This window comes from Caloenas nicobarica, chromosome 30 (assembly GCF_036013445.1).
Source record: "Caloenas nicobarica isolate bCalNic1 chromosome 30, bCalNic1.hap1, whole genome shotgun sequence".
Classification (NCBI taxonomy): Eukaryota; Metazoa; Chordata; class Aves; order Columbiformes; family Columbidae; genus Caloenas; species Caloenas nicobarica.
In genome coordinates, this window is record NC_088274.1 from 343,054 (window position 1) to 361,176 (window position 18,123).

The 18,123-nt window shown below is 59.4% G+C and overlaps 2 protein-coding genes across 2 annotated transcripts in view; one reads left to right on the top strand and one right to left on the bottom strand.

The window, feature by feature from the left end:
- PFAS (phosphoribosylformylglycinamidine synthase) overlaps window positions 1–18,123 on the top strand; it is a 308,075-nt gene that overhangs the window by 178,344 nt on the left and 111,608 nt on the right. The window lies entirely within an intron of this gene.
- LOC135999806 (mucin-19-like) lies at window positions 2,565–13,815 on the bottom strand. Its single transcript, XM_065653382.1, has 2 exons — window positions 2,800–13,815; window positions 2,565–2,585 (listed from the first exon to the last, which is right to left on the bottom strand). The coding sequence occupies exons 1-2, from the start codon at window positions 13,813–13,815 to the stop codon at window positions 2,565–2,567; spliced, it is 11,037 nt and encodes a 3,678-aa protein (XP_065509454.1).

Genomic DNA, 18,123 nt, shown 5'->3' on the forward strand with positions numbered 1-18,123 from the left:
GACAGCAGTGAAGGTGACTTGGCTGTCGGTTGGTGCTGTGGAGGTCAGTTGGGTGGTGGTGGGTGCTGTGGACGTCAGATGGGTACTGGTAGGTGCTGTAGCGGTCCCTTCCGATGATGTGGTGGACACTGACATGGAGGTGACCTCAGGTGACGTGGCAGCGGTGGAGGTGACTCCAGCGGTAGAGAAGGGGGCGGAGAAGGGTTCTGAGGTGGTGGTGACCTCAGTAGGGGTGACAGTGGTGGAGGTGGCTTCGGTTGTAGAGAAGACAGTGGAGAGTCCAGAGGTGGTGGGGATGTCTGTGGAGCTGACCTGGGTAGAGGTGACAGCGGTGGAGGTGGCTGCAGTGGAGGAGAAGGCTGTGGAGGAGTGTCCAGAGGAGGTGGTCATGACCATGGAGGTGACTTGAGTGGAGGTGACAGGGGTGGAGGTCACCTGGCTGGTGGCTGGTGTTGTGGAGGTCAATTGGGAGGTGGTGGCTTCTGTGGAGGTGAACTCAGTGGAGGTGACAGCAGTAGACATGGCTCCAGTGGTGGAGGAGGCTGTAGAAGACAGTCCTGAGGTGGTGGGGAGAGAGGTGGAGGTGCCAGCAGTGGAGGTGCCAGCAGTGGAGGTCCCCTGAGTGGTGGGAGCTGTGGAGGTCAGATGGGTGGTGGTGGGTGCTGTGGTGGTCCCTTCCAGCGATGTGGTGGTTACTGTCACGGAGGTGACCTCAGTTGAGGGGCCAGTGGTGTAGGAGGGTCGTGAGGTGGTTGAGATGTCCGTGGAGGTGACCTGGGTGGAGGTGATAGCACTGGAGGTCACTTGAGTGGTGGGTGATGAGGACGTCTCTTGTGCGGAAGTGGTTGGTAGCGCCATGGAGGTGAGCTGAGTGGAGGTGCCAGCAGTAGATGTAGCTCCAGTAGAGGAGAAGGCTGTGGTGGTCGATCCTGGGGTGGTGTTGACATCTGTGGAGGTGACCTGAGTGGAGGTGGCAGATGAAGAGGTGGCTCCAGTGGTGGAGAAGGCTGTTGAGGAGGGTCCAAAGGTGGTGGGGACAGTGGTGGAGGTGAGGTGAGTGGAGGGGACAGCGGTGGAGGTGGCCCCAGTGGTGGAGAAGATGGTGGAGGAGGGTCCTGCTGAGGTGGTGGCTTCAGTGGATGTGACATGAGTGGAGGTGACAGTGGTGGAGATCACTTGTGCGATGGGTGCTGTGGAGGTGAGTTGGGTGCTGGTGGGTGATGTTGTGGTCGCTTCTATGGAAGTGGTGGAGAGTGACATGGAGGTGACAGTGGTGGACGTGGCTGCATTGGAGGAGAAGGTTGCGGAGGAGGGTCCTGCGGTGGTGGGGCCATCTGTAGAGGTCAGTTGGGTGGTGGTGGGTGATGTAGATGTCAGTTGGCTGGTAGATACAGTGGAGGTGTGTTGGGTGGTGGGTTCTGTGGAGGTGACTTGGGTGCTGAGTTCTGTGGAAGCAGGTGCTGTGGAGGTCAGTTGGGTGGTGGTGGGTGCTGTGGACGTCAGATGGGTGCTGGTAGGTGCTGTCGTGGTCCCTTCCGATGATGTGGTGGACACTGACATGGAGGTGACCTCAGGGGACGTGGCAGCAGTGGAGGTGACTGCAGTGGTGGAGAAGGGGGTGGAGAAGGGTCCTGAGGTGGTGGTGACCTCAGTAGGGGTGACAGTGGTGGAGGTGCCTTTGGTTGTAGAGAAGACAGTGGAGAGTCCAGAGGTGGAGGGGACATCTGTGGAGCTGACCTGGGTAGGGGTGCCAGCGGTGGAGGTGGTTCCAACAGAGGAGAAGGTTGTGGAGGAGTGTCCAGAGGTGGTGGGCATGACCATGGAGGTGACTTCAGTGGAGGTGACAGTGGTGGAAGAGGGTTCTGAGGTGGTGGGCATGTCTGTGGAGGTGACCTGGGTGGAGATGACAGCACTGGAGGTGACTTGACTGGTGGTGACTTGACTGCTGGTTGGAGCTGTGGAGGTCACTTGGCTGGTGGGTGCTGTGGAGGTCTCTTCCGTGGAAATGGTGGGTACCGACATGGAGGTGACCTCAGCAGAGGTGACAGCTGTGGAGGTGGCTCCAGTGGTGTGGACGTCCGTGGAGGTGACATCAGTGGCAGTGACAGCAGTGAAGGTGACTTGGCTGTCGGTTGGTGCTGTCGAGGTCAGTTGGGTGGTGGTGGGTGCTGTGGACGTCAGATGGGTACTGGTAGGTGCTGTAGCGGTCCCTTCCGATGATGTGGTGGACACTGACATGGAGGTGACCTCAGGTGACGTGGCAGCGGTGGAGGTGACTCCAGCGGTAGAGAAGGGGGTGGAGAAGGGTTCTGAGGTGGTGGTGACCTCAGTAGGGGTGACAGTGGTGGAGGTGGCTTCGGTTGTAGAGAAGACAGTGGAGAGTCCAGAGGTGGTGGGGATGTCTGTGGAGCTGACCTGGGTAGAGGTGACAGCGGTGGAGGTGGCTGCAGTGGAGGAGAAGGCTGTGGAGGAGTGTCCAGAGGAGGTGGTCATGACCATGGAGGTGACTTGAGTGGAGGTGACAGGGGTGGAGGTCACCTGGCTGGTGGCTGGTGTTGTGGAGGTCAATTGGGAGGTGGTGCCTTCTGTGGAGGTGAACTCAGTGGAGGTGACAGCAGTAGACATGGCTCCAGTGGTGGAGGAGGCTGTAGAAGACAGTCCTGAGGTGGTGGGGAGAGAGGTGGAGGTGCCAGCAGTGGAGGTGCCAGCAGTGGAGGTCCCCTGAGTGGTGGGAGCTGTGGAGGTCAGATGGGTGGTGGTGGGTGCTGTGGTGGTCCCTTCCAGCGATGTGGTGGTTACTGTCACGGAGGTGACCTCAGTTGAGGGGCCAGTGGTGTAGGAGGGTCGTGAGGTGGTTGAGATGTCCGTGGAGGTGACCTGGGTGGAGGTGATAGCACTGGAGGTCACTTGAGTGGTGGGTGATGAGGACGTCTCTTGTGCGGAAGTGGTTGGTAGCGCCATGGAGGTGAGCTGAGTGGAGGTGCCAGCAGTAGATGTAGCTCCAGTAGAGGAGAAGGCTGTGGTGGTCGATCCTGGGGTGGTGTTGACATCTGTGGAGGTGACCTGAGTGGAGGTGGCAGATGAAGAGGTGGCTCCAGTGGTGGAGAAGGCTGTTGAGGAGGGTCCAAAGGTGGTGGGGACAGTGGTGGAGGTGAGGTGAGTGGAGGGGACAGCGGTGGAGGTGGCCCCAGTGGTGGAGAAGATGGTGGAGGAGGGTCCTGCTGAGGTGGTGGCTTCAGTGGATGTGACATGAGTGGAGGTGACAGTGGTGGAGATCACTTGTGCGATGGGTGCTGTGGAGGTGAGTTGGGTGCTGGTGGGTGATGTTGTGGTCGCTTCTATGGAAGTGGTGGAGAGTGACATGGAGGTGACAGTGGTGGACGTGGCTGCATTGGAGGAGAAGGTTGCGGAGGAGGGTCCTGCGGTGGTGGGGCCATCTGTAGAGGTCAGTTGGGTGGTGGTGGGTGATGTAGATGTCAGTTGGCTGGTAGATACAGTGGAGGTGTGTTGGGTGGTGGGTTCTGTGGAGGTGACTTGGGTGCTGAGTTCTGTGGAAGCAGGTGCTGTGGAGGTCAGTTGGGTGGTGGTGGGTGCTGTGGACGTCAGATGGGTGCTGGTAGGTGCTGTCGTGGTCCCTTCCGATGATGTGGTGGACACTGACATGGAGGTGACCTCAGGGGACGTGGCAGCAGTGGAGGTGACTGCAGTGGTGGAGAAGGGGGTGGAGAAGGGTCCTGAGGTGGTGGTGACCTCAGTAGGGGTGACAGTGGTGGAGGTGCCTTTGGTTGTAGAGAAGACAGTGGAGAGTCCAGAGGTGGAGGGGACATCTGTGGAGCTGACCTGGGTAGGGGTGCCAGCGGTGGAGGTGGTTCCAACAGAGGAGAAGGTTGTGGAGGAGTGTCCAGAGGTGGTGGGCATGACCATGGAGGTGACTTGAGTGGAGGTGACAGTGGTGGAAGAGGGTTCTGAGGTGGTGGGCATGTCTGTGGAGGTGACCTGGGTGGAGATGACAGCACTGGAGGTGACTTGACTGGTGGTGACTTGACTGCTGGTTGGAGCTGTGGAGGTCACTTGGCTGGTGGGTGCTGTGGAGGTCTCTTCCGTGGAAATGGTGGGTACCGACATGGAGGTGACCTCAGCAGAGGTGACAGCTGTGGAGGTGGCTCCAGTGGTGTGGACGTCCGTGGAGGTGACATCAGTGGCAGTGACAGCAGTGAAGGTGACTTGGCTGTCGGTTGGTGCTGTCGAGGTCAGTTGGGTGGTGGTGGGTGCTGTGGACGTCAGATGGGTACTGGTAGGTGCTGTAGCGGTCCCTTCCGATGATGTGGTGGACACTGACATGGAGGTGACCTCAGGTGACGTGGCAGCGGTGGAGGTGACTCCAGCGGTAGAGAAGGGGGCGGAGAAGGGTTCTGAGGTGGTGGTGACCTCAGTAGGGGTGACAGTGGTGGAGGTGGCTTCGGTTGTAGAGAAGACAGTGGAGAGTCCAGAGGTGGTGGGGATGTCTGTGGAGCTGACCTGGGTAGAGGTGACAGCGGTGGAGGTGGCTGCAGTGGAGGAGAAGGCTGTGGAGGAGTGTCCAGAGGAGGTGGTCATGACCATGGAGGTGACTTGAGTGGAGGTGACAGGGGTGGAGGTCACCTGTCTGGTGGCTGGTGTTGTGGAGGTCAATTGGGAGGTGGTGCCTTCTGTGGAGGTGAACTCAGTGGAGGTGAGAGCAGTAGACATGGCTCCAGTGGTGGAGGAGGCTGTAGAAGACAGTCCTGAGGTGGTGGGGAGAGAGGTGGAGGTGCCAGCAGTGGAGGTGCCAGCAGTGGAGGTCCCCTGAGTGGTGGGAGCTGTGGAGGTCAGATGGGTGGTGGTGGGTGCTGTGGTGGTCCCTTCCAGCGATGTGGTGGTTACTGTCACGGAGGTGACCTCAGTTGAGGGGCCAGTGGTGTAGGAGGGTCGTGAGGTGGTTGAGATGTCCGTGGAGGTGACCTGGGTGGAGGTGATAGCACTGGAGGTCACTTGAGTGGTGGGTGATGAGGACGTCTCTTGTGCGGAAGTGGTTGGTAGCGCCATGGAGGTGAGCTGAGTGGAGGTGCCAGCAGTAGATGTAGCTCCAGTAGAGGAGAAGGCTGTGGTGGTCGATCCTGGGGTGGTGTTGACATCTGTGGAGGTGACCTGAGTGGAGGTGGCAGATGAAGAGGTGGCTCCAGTGGTGGAGAAGGCTGTTGAGGAGGGTCCAAAGGTGGTGGGGACAGTGGTGGAGGTGAGGTGAGTGGAGGGGACAGCGGTGGAGGTGGCCCCAGTGGTGGAGAAGATGGTGGAGGAGGGTCCTGCTGAGGTGGTGGCTTCAGTGGATGTGACATGAGTGGAGGTGACAGTGGTGGAGATCACTTGTGCGATGGGTGCTCTGGAGGTGAGTTGGGTGCTGGTGGGTGATGTTGTGGTCGCTTCTATGGAAGTGGTGGAGAGTGACATGGAGGTGATAGTGGTGGACGTGGCTCCAGTGGAGGAGAAGGTTGCGGAGGAGGGTCCTGCGGTGGTGGGGCCATCTGTAGAGGTCAGTTGGGTGGTGGTGGGTGATGTAGATGTCAGTTGGCTGGTAGATACAGTGGAGGTGTGTTGGGTGGTGGGTTCTGTGGAGGTGACTTGGGTGCTGAGTTCTGTGGAAGCAGGTGCTGTGGAGGTCAGTTGGGTGGTGGTGGGTGCTGTGGACGTCAGATGGGTGCTGGTAGGTGCTGTCATGGTCCCTTCCGATGATGTGGTGGACACTGACATGGAGGTGACCTCAGGGGACGTGGCAGCAGTGGAGGTGACTGCAGTGGTGGAGAAGGGGGTGGAGAAGGGTCCTGAGGTGGTGGTGACCTCAGTAGGGGTGACAGTGGTGGAGGTGCCTTTGGTTGTAGAGAAGACAGTGGAGAGTCCAGAGGTGGAGGGGACATCTGTGGAGCTGACCTGGGTAGGGGTGCCAGCGGTGGAGGTGGTTCCAACAGAGGAGAAGGTTGTGGAAGAGGGTTCTGAGGTGGTGGGCATGTCCGTGGAGGTGACCTGGGTGGAGATGACAGCACTGGAGGTGACTTGACTGGTGGTGACTTGACTGCTGGTTGGAGCTGTGGAGGTCACTTGGCTGGTGGGTGCTGTGGAGGTCTCTTCCGTGGAAATGGTGGGTACCGACATGGAGGTGACCTCAGCAGAGGTGACAGCTGTGGAGGTGGCTCCAGTGGTGTGGACGTCCGTGGAGGTGACATCAGTGGCAGTGACAGCAGTGAAGGTGACTTGGCTGTCGGTTGGTGCTGTGGAGGTCAGTTGGGTGGTGGTGGGTGCTGTGGACGTCAGATGGGTACTGGTAGGTGCTGTAGCGGTCCCTTCCGATGATGTGGTGGACACTGACATGGAGGTGACCTCAGGTGACGTGGCAGCGGTGGAGGTGACTCCAGCGGTAGAGAAGGGGGCGGAGAAGGGTTCTGAGGTGGTGGTGACCTCAGTAGGGGTGACAGTGGTGGAGGTGGCTTCAGTTGTAGAGAAGACAGTGGAGAGTCCAGAGGTGGTGGGGATGTCTGTGGAGCTGACCTGGGTAGAGGTGACAGCAGTGGAGGTGGCTGCAGTGGAGGAGAAGGCTGTGGAGGAGTGTCCAGAGGAGGTGGTCATGACCATGGAGGTGACTTGAGTGGAGGTGACAGGGGTGGAGGTCAGCTGGCTGGTGGCTGGTGTTGTGGAGGTCAATTGGGAGGTGGTGCCTTCTGTGGAGGTGAACTCAGTGGAGGTGACAGCAGTAGACATGGCTCCAGTGGTGGAGGAGGCTGTAGAAGACAGTCCTGAGGTGGTGGGGAGAGAGGTGGAGGTGCCAGCAGTGGAGGTGCCAGCAGTGGAGGTCCCCTGAGTGGTGGGAGCTGTGGAGGTCAGATGGGTGGTGGTGGGTGCTGTGGTGGTCCCTTCCAGCGATGTGGTGGTTACTGTCATGGAGGTGACCTCAGTTGAGGGGCCAGTGGTGTAGGAGGGTCGTGAGGTGGTTGAGATGTCCGTGGAGGTGACCTGGGTGGAGGTGATAGCACTGGAGGTCACTTGAGTGGTGGGTGATGAGGACGTCTCTTGCGTGGAAGTGGTTGGTAGCGCCATGGAGGTGAGCTGAGTGGAGGTGCCAGCAGTAGATGTAGCTCCAGTAGAGGAGAAGGCTGTGGTGGTCGATCCTGGGGTGGTGTTGACATCTGTGGAGGTGACCTGAGTGGAGGTGGCAGATGAAGAGGTGGCTCCAGTGGTGGAGAAGGCTGTTGAGGAGGGTCCAAAGGTGGTGGGGACAGTGGTGGAGGTGAGGTGAGTGGAGGGGACAGCGGTGGAGGTGGCCCCAGTGGTGGAGAAGATGGTGGAGGAGGGTCCTGCTGAGGTGGTGGCTTCAGTGGATGTGACATGAGTGGAGGTGACAGTGGTGGAGATCACTTGTGCGATGGGTGCTCTGGAGGTGAGTTGGGTGCTGGTGGGTGATGTTGTGGTCGCTTCTATGGAAGTGGTGGAGAGTGACATGGAGGTGACAGTGGTGGAGGTGGCTGCATTGGAGGAGAAGGTTGCGGAGGAGGGTCCTGCGGTGGTGGGGCCATCTGTAGAGGTCAGTTGGGTGGTGGTGGGTGATGTAGATGTCAGTTGGCTGGTAGATACAGTGGAGGTGTGTTGGGTGGTGGCTTCTGTGGAGGTGACTTGGGTGCTGAGTTCTGTGGAAGCAGGTGCTGTGGAGGTCAGTTGGGTGGTGGTGGGTGCTGTGGACGTCAGATGGGTGCTGGTAGGTGCTGTCGTGGTCCCTTCCGATGATGTGGTGGACACTGACATGGAGGTGACCTCAGGGGACGTGGCAGCAGTGGAGGTGACTGCAGTGGTGGAGAAAGGGGTGGAGAAGGGTCCTGAGGTGGTGGTGACCTCAGTAGGGGTGACAGTGGTGGAGGTGCCTTTGGTTGTAGAGAAGACAGTGGAGAGTCCAGAGGTGGAGGGGACATCTGTGGAGCTGACCTGGGTAGGGGTGCCAGCGGTGGAGGTGGTTCCAACAGAGGAGAAGGTTGTGGAGGAGTGTCCAGAGGTGGTGGGCATGACCATGGAGGTGACTTCAGTGGAGGTGACAGTGGTGGAAGAGGGTTCTGAGGTGGTGGGCATGTCCGTGGAGGTGACCTGGGTGGAGATGACAGCACTGGAGGTGACTTGACTGGTGGTGACTTGACTGCTGGTTGGACCTGTGGAGGTCACTTGGCTGGTGGGTGCTGTGGAGGTCTCTTCTGTGGAAATGGTGGGTACCGACATGGAGGTGACCTCAGCAGAGGTGACAGCTGTGGAGGTGGCTCCAGTGGTGTGGACGTCCGTGGAGGTGACATCAGTGGCAGTGACAGCAGTGAAGGTGACTTGGCTGTCGGTTGGTGCTGTGGAGGTCAGTTGGGTGGTGGTGGGTGCTGTGGACGTCAGATGGGTACTGGTAGGTGCTGTAGCGGTCCCTTCCGATGATGTGGTGGACACTGACATGGAGGTGACCTCAGGTGACGTGGCAGCGGTGGAGGTGACTCCAGCGGTAGAGAAGGGGGTGGAGAAGGGTTCTGAGGTGGTGGTGACCTCAGTAGGGGTGACAGTGGTGGAGGTGGCTTCGGTTGTAGAGAAGACAGTGGAGAGTCCAGAGGTGGTGGGGATGTCTGTGGAGCTGACCTGGGTAGAGGTGACAGCGGTGGAGGTGGCTGCAGTGGAGGAGAAGGCTGTGGAGGAGTGTCCAGAGGAGGTGGTCATGACCATGGAGGTGACTTGAGTGGAGGTGACAGGGGTGGAGGTCACCTGGCTGGTGGCTGGTGTTGTGGAGGTCAATTGGGAGGTGGTGCCTTCTGTGGAGGTGAACTCAGTGGAGGTGAGAGCAGTAGACATGGCTCCAGTGGTGGAGGAGGCTGTAGAAGACAGTCCTGAGGTGGTGGGGACAGAGGTGGAGGTGCCAGCAGTGGAGGTGCCAGCAGTGGAGGTCCCCTGAGTGGTGGGAGCTGTGGAGGTCAGATGGGTGGTGGTGGGTGCTGTGGTGGTCCCTTCCAGCGATGTGGTGGTTACTGTCACGGAGGTGACCTCAGTTGAGGAGACAGTGGTGTAGGAGGGTCGTGAGGTGGTTGAGATGTCCGTGGAGGTGACCTGGGTGGAGGTGATAGCACTGGAGGTCACTTGAGTGGCGGGTGATGAGGACGTCTCTTGTGCGGAAGTGGTTGGTAGCGCCATGGAGGTGAGCTGAGTGGAGGTGCCAGCAGTAGATGTAGCTCCAGTAGAGGAGAAGGCTGTGGTGGTCGATGCTGGGGTGGTGTTGACATCTGTGGAGGTGACCTGAGCGGAGGTGGCAGATGAAGAGGTGGCTCCAGTGGTGGAGAAGGCTGTTGAGGAGGGTCCAAAGGTGGTGGGGACAGTGGTGGAGGTGAGGTCAGTGGAGGGGACAGCGGTGGAGGTGGCCCCAGTGGTGGAGAAGATGGTGGAGGAGGGTCCTGCTGAGGTGGTGGCTTCAGTGGATGTGACATGAGTGGAGGTGACAGTGGTGGAGATCACTTGTGCGATGGGTGCTGTGGAGGTGAGTTGGGTGCTGGTGGGTGATGTTGTGGTCGCTTCTATGGAAGTGGTGGAGAGTGACATGGAGGTGACAGTGGTGGACGTGGCTGCATTGGAGGAGAAGGTTGCGGAGGAGGGTCCTGCGGTGGTGGGGCCATCTGTAGAGGTCAGTTGGGTGGTGGTGGGTGATGTAGATGTCAGTTGGCTGGTAGATACAGTGGAGGTGTGTTGGGTGGTGGGTTCTGTGGAGGTGACTTGGGTGCTGAGTTCTGTGGAAGCAGGTGCTGTGGAGGTCAGTTGGGTGGTGGTGGGTGCTGTGGACGTCAGATGGGTGCTGGTAGATGCTGTCGTGGTCCCTTCCGATGATGTGGTGGACACTGACATGGAGGTGACCTCAGGGGACGTGGCAGCAGTGGAGGTGACTGCAGTGGTGGAGAAGGGGGTGGAGAAGGGTCCTGAGGTGGTGGTGACCTCAGTAGGGGTGACAGTGGTGGAGGTGCCTTTGGTTGTAGAGAAGACAGTGGAGAGTCCAGAGGTGGAGGGGACATCTGTGGAGCTGACCTGGGTAGGGGTGCCAGCGGTGGAGGTGGTTCCAACAGAGGAGAAGGTTGTGGAGGAGTGTCCAGAGGTGGTGGGCATGACCATGGAGGTGACTTCAGTGGAGGTGACAGTGGTGGAAGAGGGTTCTGAGGTGGTGGGCATGTCCGTGGAGGTGACCTGGGTGGAGATGACAGCACTGGAGGTGACTTGACTGGTGGTGACTTGACTGCTGGTTGGAGCTGTGGAGGTCACTTGGCTGGTGGGTGCTGTGGAGGTCTCTTCCGTGGAAATGGTGGGTACCGACATGGAGGTGACCTCAGCAGAGGTGACAGCTGTGGAGGTGGCTCCAGTGGTGTGGACGTCCGTGGAGGTGACATCAGTGGCAGTGACAACAGTGAAGGTGACTTGGCTGTCGGTTGGTGCTGTGGAGGTCAGCTGGGTGGTGGTGGGTGCTGTGGACGTCAGATGGGTACTGGTAGGTGCTGTAGCGGTCCCTTCCGATGATGTGGTGGACACTGACATGGAGGTGACCTCAGGTGACGTGGCAGCGGTGGAGGTGACTCCAGCGGTAGAGAAGGGGGTGGAGAAGGGTTCTGAGGTGGTGGTGACCTCAGTAGGGGTGACAGTGGTGGAGGTGGCTTCGGTTGTAGAGAAGACAGTGGAGAGTCCAGAGGTGGTGGGGATGTCTGTGGAGCTGACCTGGGTAGAGGTGACAGCGGTGGACGTGGCTGCAGTGGAGGAGAAGGCTGTGGAGGAGTGTCCAGAGGAGGTGGTCATGACCATGGAGGTGACTTGAGTGGAGGTGACAGGGGTGGAGGTCACCTGGCTGGTGGCTGGTGTTGTGGAGGTCAATTGGGAGGTGGTGGCTTCTGTGGAGGTGAACTCAGTGGAGGTGACAGCAGTAGACATGGCTCCAGTGGTGGAGGAGGCTGTAGAAGACAGTCCTGAGGTGGTGGGGAGAGAGGTGGAGGTGCCAGCAGTGGAGGTGCCAGCAGTGGAGGTCCCCTGAGTGGTGGGAGCTGTGGAGGTCAGATGGGTGGTGGTGGGTGCTGTGGTGGTCCCTTCCAGCGATGTGGTGGTTACTGTCACGGAGGTGACCTCAGTTGAGGGGACAGTGGTGTAGGAGGGTCGTGAGGTGGTTGAGATGTCCGTGGAGGTGACCTGGGTGGAGGTGATAGCACTGGAGGTCACTTGAGTGGCGGGTGATGAGGACGTCTCTTGTGCGGAAGTGGTTGGTAGCGCCATGGAGGTGAGCTGAGTGGAGGTGCCAGCAGTAGATGTAGCTCCAGTAGAGGAGAAGGCTGTGGTGGTCGATGCTGGGGTGGTGTTGACATCTGTGGAGGTGACCTGAGCGGAGGTGGCAGATGAAGAGGTGGCTCCAGTGGTGGAGAAGGCTGTTGAGGAGGGTCCAAAGGTGGTGGGGACAGTGGTGGAGGTGAGGTCAGTGGAGGGGACAGCGGTGGAGGTGGCCCCAGTGGTGGAGAAGATGGTGGAGGAGGGTCCTGCTGAGGTGGTGGCTTCAGTGGATGTGACATGAGTGGAGGTGACAGTGGTGGAGATCACTTGTGCGATGGGTGCTGTGGAGGTGAGTTGGGTGCTGGTGGGTGATGTTGTGGTCGCTTCTATGGAAGTGGTGGAGAGTGACATGGAGGTGACAGTGGTGGACGTGGCTGCATTGGAGGAGAAGGTTGCGGAGGAGGGTCCTGCGGTGGTGGGGCCATCTGTAGAGGTCAGTTGGGTGGTGGTGGGTGATGTAGATGTCAGTTGGCTGGTAGATACAGTGGAGGTGTGTTGGGTGGTGGGTTCTGTGGAGGTGACTTGGGTGCTGAGTTCTGTGGAAGCAGGTGCTGTGGAGGTCAGTTGGGTGGTGGTGGGTGCTGTGGACGTCAGATGGGTGCTGGTAGATGCTGTCGTGGTCCCTTCCGATGATGTGGTGGACACTGACATGGAGGTGACCTCAGGGGACGTGGCAGCAGTGGAGGTGACTGCAGTGGTGGAGAAGGGGGTGGAGAAGGGTCCTGAGGTGGTGGTGACCTCAGTAGGGGTGACAGTGGTGGAGGTGCCTTTGGTTGTAGAGAAGACAGTGGAGAGTCCAGAGGTGGAGGGGACATCTGTGGAGCTGACCTGGGTAGGGGTGCCAGCGGTGGAGGTGGTTCCAACAGAGGAGAAGGTTGTGGAGGAGTGTCCAGAGGTGGTGGGCATGACCATGGAGGTGACTTGAGTGGAGGTGACAGTGGTGGAAGAGGGTTCTGAGGTGGTGGGCATGTCCGTGGAGGTGACCTGGGTGGAGATGACAGCACTGGAGGTGACTTGACTGGTGGTGACTTGACTGCTGGTTGGAGCTGTGGAGGTCACTTGGCTGGTGGGTGCTGTGGAGGTCTCTTCCGTGGAAATGGTGGGTACCGACATGGAGGTGACCTCAGCAGAGGTGACAGCTGTGGAGGTGGCTCCAGTGGTGTGGACGTCCGTGGAGGTGACATCAGTGGCAGTGACAACAGTGAAGGTGACTTGGCTGTCGGTTGGTGCTGTGGAGGTCAGCTGGGTGGTGGTGGGTGCTGTGGACGTCAGATGGGTACTGGTAGGTGCTGTAGCGGTCCCTTCCGATGATGTGGTGGACACTGACATGGAGGTGACCTCAGGTGACGTGGCAGCGGTGGAGGTGACTCCAGCGGTAGAGAAGGGGGTGGAGAAGGGTTCTGAGGTGGTGGTGACCTCAGTAGGGGTGACAGTGGTGGAGGTGGCTTCGGTTGTAGAGAAGACAGTGGAGAGTCCAGAGGTGGTGGGGATGTCTGTGGAGCTGACCTGGGTAGAGGTGACAGCGGTGGACGTGGCTGCAGTGGAGGAGAAGGCTGTGGAGGAGTGTCCAGAGGAGGTGGTCATGACCATGGAGGTGACTTGAGTGGAGGTGACAGGGGTGGAGGTCACCTGGCTGGTGGCTGGTGTTGTGGAGGTCAATTGGGAGGTGGTGGCTTCTGTGGAGGTGAACTCAGTGGAGGTGACAGCAGTAGACATGGCTCCAGTGGTGGAGGAGGCTGTAGAAGACAGTCCTGAGGTGGTGGGGAGAGAGGTGGAGGTGCCAGCAGTGGAGGTGCCAGCAGTGGAGGTCCCCTGAGTGGTGGGAGCTGTGGAGGTCAGATGGGTGGTGGTGGGTGCTGTGGTGGTCCCTTCCAGCGATGTGGTGGTTACTGTCACGGAGGTGACCTCAGTTGAGGGGACAGTGGTGTAGGAGGATCCTGAGGTGGTTGAGATGTCCGTGGAGGTGACCTGGGTGGAGGTGATAGCGCTGGAGGTCACTTGAGTGGTGGGTGATGAGGACGTCTCTTGTGCGGAAGTGGTTGGTAGCGCCATGGAGGTGAGCTGAGTGGAGGTGCCAGCAGTAGATGTAGCTCCAGTAGAGGAGAAGGCTGTGGTGGTCGATCCTGGGGTGGTGTTGACATCTGTGGAGGTGACCTGAGTGGAGGTGGCAGATGAAGAGGTGGCTCCAGTGGTGGAGAAGGCTGTTGAGGAGGGTCCAAAGGTGGTGGGGACAGTGGTGGAGGTGAGGTCAGTGGAGGGGACAGCGGTGGAGGTGGCCCCAGTGGTGGAGAAGATGGTGGAGGAGGGTCCTGCTGAGGTGGTGGCTTCAGTGGATGTGACATGAGTGGAGGTGACAGTGGTGGAGATCACTTGTGCGATGGGTGCTGTGGAGGTGTGTTGGGTGCTGGTGGGTGATGTTGTGGTCGCTTCTATGGAAGTGGTGGAGAGTGACATGGAGGTGACAGTGGTGGACGTGGCTGCATTGGAGGAGAAGGTTGCGGAGGAGGGTCCTGCGGTGGTGGGGCCATCTGTAGAGGTCAGTTGGGTGGTGGTGGGTGATGTAGATGTCAGTTGGCTGGTAGATACAGTGGAGGTGTGTTGGGTGGTGGGTTCTGTGGAGGTGACTTGGGTGCTGAGTTCTGTGGAAGCAGGTGCTGTGGACGTCAGATGGGTGCTGGTAGGTGCTGTCGTGGTCCCTTCCGATGATGTGGTGGACACTGACATGGAGGTGAGCTCAGGGGACGTGCCAGCAGTGGAGGTGACTGCAGTGGTGGAGAAGGGGGTGGAGAAGGGTCCTGAGGTGGTGGTGACCTCAGTAGGGGTGACAGTGGTGGAGGTGCCTTTGGTTGTAGAGAAGACAGTGGAGAGTCCAGAGGTGGAGGGGACATCTGTGGAGCTGACCTGTGTAGGGGTCCCAGCGGTGGAGGTGGTTCCAACAGAGGAGAAGGTTGTGGAGGAGTGTCCAGAGGTGGTGGGCATGACCATGGAGGTGACTTCAGTGGAGGTGACAGTGGTGGAAGAGGGTTCAGAGGTGGTGGGCATGTCCGTGGAGGTGACCTGGGTGGAGATGACAGCACTGGAGGTGACTTGACTGGTGGTGACTTGACTGCTGGTTGGAGCTGTGGAGGTCACTTGGCTGGTGGGTGCTCTGGAGGTGTCCTCCGTGGAAATGGTGGTTGCCGACATGGAGGTGACCTCAGCGGAGGTGACAGCTGTGGAGGTGGCTCCAGTGGTGTGGACGTCCGTGGAGGTGACATCAGTGGCAGTGACAGCAGTGAAGGTGACTTGGCTGTCGGTTGGTGCTGTGGAGGTCAGTTGGGTGGTGGTGGGTGCTGTGGACGTCAGATGGGTACTGGTAGGTGCTGTAGCGGTCCCTTCCGATGATGTGGTGGACACTGACATGGAGGTGACCTCAGGTGACGTGGCAGCGGTGGAGGTGACTCCAGCGGTAGAGAAGGGGGTGGAGAAGGGTTCTGAGGTGGTGGTGACCTCAGTAGGGGTGACAGTGGTGGAGGTGGCTTCGGTTGTAGAGAAGACAGTGGAGAGTCCAGAGGTGGTGGGGATGTCTGTGGAGCTGACCTGGGTAGAGGTGACAGCGGTGGAGGTGGCTGCAGTGGAGGAGAAGGCTGTGGAGGAGTGTCCAGAGGAGGTGGTCATGACCATGGAGGTGACTTGAGTGGAGGTGACAGGGGTGGAGGTCACCTGGCTGGTGGCTGGTGTTGTGGAGGTCAATTGGGAGGTGGTGGCTTCTGTGGAGGTGAACTCAGTGGAGGTGACAGCAGTAGACATGGCTCCAGTTGTGGAGGAGGCTGTAGAAGACAGTCCTGAGGTGGTGGGGAGAGAGGTGGAGGTGCCAGCAGTGGAGGTGCCAGCAGTGGAGGTCCCCTGAGTGGTGGGAGCTGTGGAGGTCAGATGGGTGGTGGTGGGTGCTGTGGTGGTCCCTTCCAGCGATGTGGTGGTTACTGTCACGGAGGTGACCTCAGTTGAGGGGACAGTGGTGTAGGAGGATCCTGAGGTGGTTGAGATGTCCGTGGAGGTGACCTGGGTGGAGGTGATAGCACTGGAGGTCACTTGAGTGGTGGGTGATGAGGACGTCTCTTGTGCGGAAGTGGTTGGTAGCGCCATGGAGGTGAGCTGAGTGGAGGTGCCAGCAGTAGATGTAGCTCCAGTAGAGGAGAAGGCTGTGGTGGTCGATCCTGGGGTGGTGTTGACATCTGTGGAGGTGACCTGAGTGGAGGTGGCAGATGAAGAGGTGGCTCCAGTGGTGGAGAAGGCTGTTGAGGAGGGTCCAAAGGTGGTGGGGACAGTGGTGGAGGTGAGGTCAGTGGAGGGGACAGCGGTGGAGGTGGCCCCAGTGGTGGAGAAGATGGTGGAGGAGGGTCCTGCTGAGGTGGTGGCTTCAGTGGATGTGACATGAGTGGAGGTGACAGTGGTGGAGATCACTTGTGCGATGGGTGCTGTGGAGGTGAGTTGGGTGCTGGTGGGTGATGTTGTGGTCGCTTCTATGGAAGTGTTGGAGAGTGACATGGAGGTGACAGTGGTGGACGTGGCTGCATTGGAGGAGAAGGTTGCGGAGGAGGGTCCTGCGGTGGTGGGGCCATCTGTAGAGGTCAGTTGGGTGGTGGTGGGTGATGTAGATGTCAGTTGGCTGGTAGATACAGTGGAGGTGTGTTGGGTGGTGGGTTCTGTGGAGGTGACTTGGGTGCTGAGTTCTGTGGAAGCAGGTGCTGTGGAGGTCAGTTGGGTGGTGGTGGGTGCTGTGGACGTCAGATGGGTGCTGGTAGGTGCTGTCGTGGTCCCTTCTGATGATGTGGTGGACACTGACATGGAGGTGAGCTCAGGGGACGTGCCAGCAGTGGAGGTGACTGCAGTGGTGGAGAAGGGGGTGGAGAAGGGTCCTGAGGTGGTGGTGACCTCAGTAGGGGTGACAGTGGTGGAGGTGCCTTTGGTTGTAGAGAAGACAGTGGAGAGTCCAGAGGTGGAGGGGACATCTGTGGAGCTGACCTGGGTAGGGGTGCCAGCGGTGGAGGTGGTTCCAACAGAGGAGAAGGTTGTGGAGGAGTGTCCAGAGGTGGTGGGCATGACCATGGAGGTGACTTCAGTGGAGGTGACAGTGGTGGAAGAGGGTTCAGAGGTGGTGGGCATGTCCGTGGAGGTGACCTGGGTGGAGATGACAGCACTGGAGGTGACTTGACTGGTGGTGACTTGACTGCTGGTTGGAGCTGTGGAGGTCACTTGGCTGGTGGGTGCTCTGGAGGTGTCCTCCGTGGAAATGGTGGTTGCCGACATGGAGGTGACCTCAGCGGAGGTGACAGCTGTGGAGGTGGCTCCAGTGGTGTGGACGTCCGTGGAGGTGACATCAGTGGCAGTGACAGCAGTGAAGGTGACTTGGCTGTCGGTTGGTGCTGTGGAGGTCAGTTGGGTGGTGGTGGGTGCTGCGGACATCAGATGGGTACTGGTAGGTGCTGTAGCGGTCCCTTCCGATGATGTGGTGGACACTGACATGGAGGTGACCTCAGGTGACGTGGCAGCGGTGGAGGTGACTCCAGTGGTAGAGAAGGGGGTGGAGAAGGGTTCTGTGGTGGTGGTGACCTCAGTAGGGGTGACAGTGGTGGAGGTGGCTTCGGTTGTAGAGAAGACAGTGGAGAGTCCAGAGGTGGTGGGGATGTCTGTGGAGCTGACCTGGGTAGAGGTGACAGCGGTGGAGGTGGCTGCAGTGGAGGAGAAGGCTGTGGAGGAGTGTCCAGAGGAGGTGGTCATGACCATGGAGGTGACTTGAGTGGAGGTGACAGGGGTGGAGGTCACCTGGCTGGTGGCTGGTGTTGTGGAGGTCAATTGGGAGGTGGTGCCTTCTGTGGAGGTGAACTCAGTGGAGGTGACAGCAGTAGACATGGCTCCAGTGGTGGAGGAGGCTGTAGAAGACAGTCCTGAGGTGGTGGGGAGAGAGGTGGAGGTGCCAGCAGTGGAGGTGCCAGCAGTGGAGGTCCCCTGAGTGGTGGGAGCTGTGGAGGTCAGATGGGTGGTGGTGGGTGCTGTGGTGGTCCCTTCCAGCGATGTGGTGGTTACTGTCACGGAGGTGACCTCAGTTGAGGGGACAGTGGTGTAGGAGGGTCCTGAGGTGGTTGAGATGTCCGTGGAGGTGACCTGGGTGGAGGTGATAGCACTGGAGGTCACTTGAGTGGTGGGTGATGAGGACGTCTCTTGTGCGGAAGTGGTTGGTAGCGCCATGGAGGTGAGCTGAGTGGAGGTGCCAGCAGTAGATGTAGCTCCAGTAGAGGAGAAGGCTGTGGTGGTCGATGCTGGGGTGGTGTTGACATCTGTGGAGGTGACCTGAGTGGAGGTGGCAGATGAAGAGGTGGCTCCAGTGGTGGAGAAGGCTGTTGAGGAGGGTCCAAAGGTGGTGGGGACAGTGGTGGAGGTGAGGTCAGTGGAGGGGACAGCGGTGGAGGTGGCCCCAGTGGTGGAGAAGATGGTGGAGGAGGGTCCTGCTGAGGTGGTGGCTTCAGTGGATGTGACATGAGTGGAGGTGACAGTGGTGGAGATCACTTGTGCGATGGGTGCTGTGGAGGTGAGTTGGGTGCTGGTGGGTGATGTTGTGGTCGCTTCTATGGAAGTGTTGGAGAGTGACATGGAGGTGACAGTGGTGGACGTGGCTGCATTGGAGGAGAAGGTTGCGGAGGAGGGTCCTGCGGTGGTGGGGCCATCTGTAGAGGTCAGTTGGGTGGTGGTGGGTGATGTAGATGTCAGTTGGCTGGTAGATAC

Coding starts and splice junctions, on each gene's coding strand:
- LOC135999806 (XM_065653382.1), bottom strand. CDS start 13,815: ATGTCACTCTCCACCACTTCCATAGAAGCGACCACAACATCACCCACC. Junction 2,586..2,799: donor CTGAGGTCACCTCCGTGACA/GTAACCACCACA, acceptor TCACCTCCACAG/AAGGCACCACCTCCCAATTG.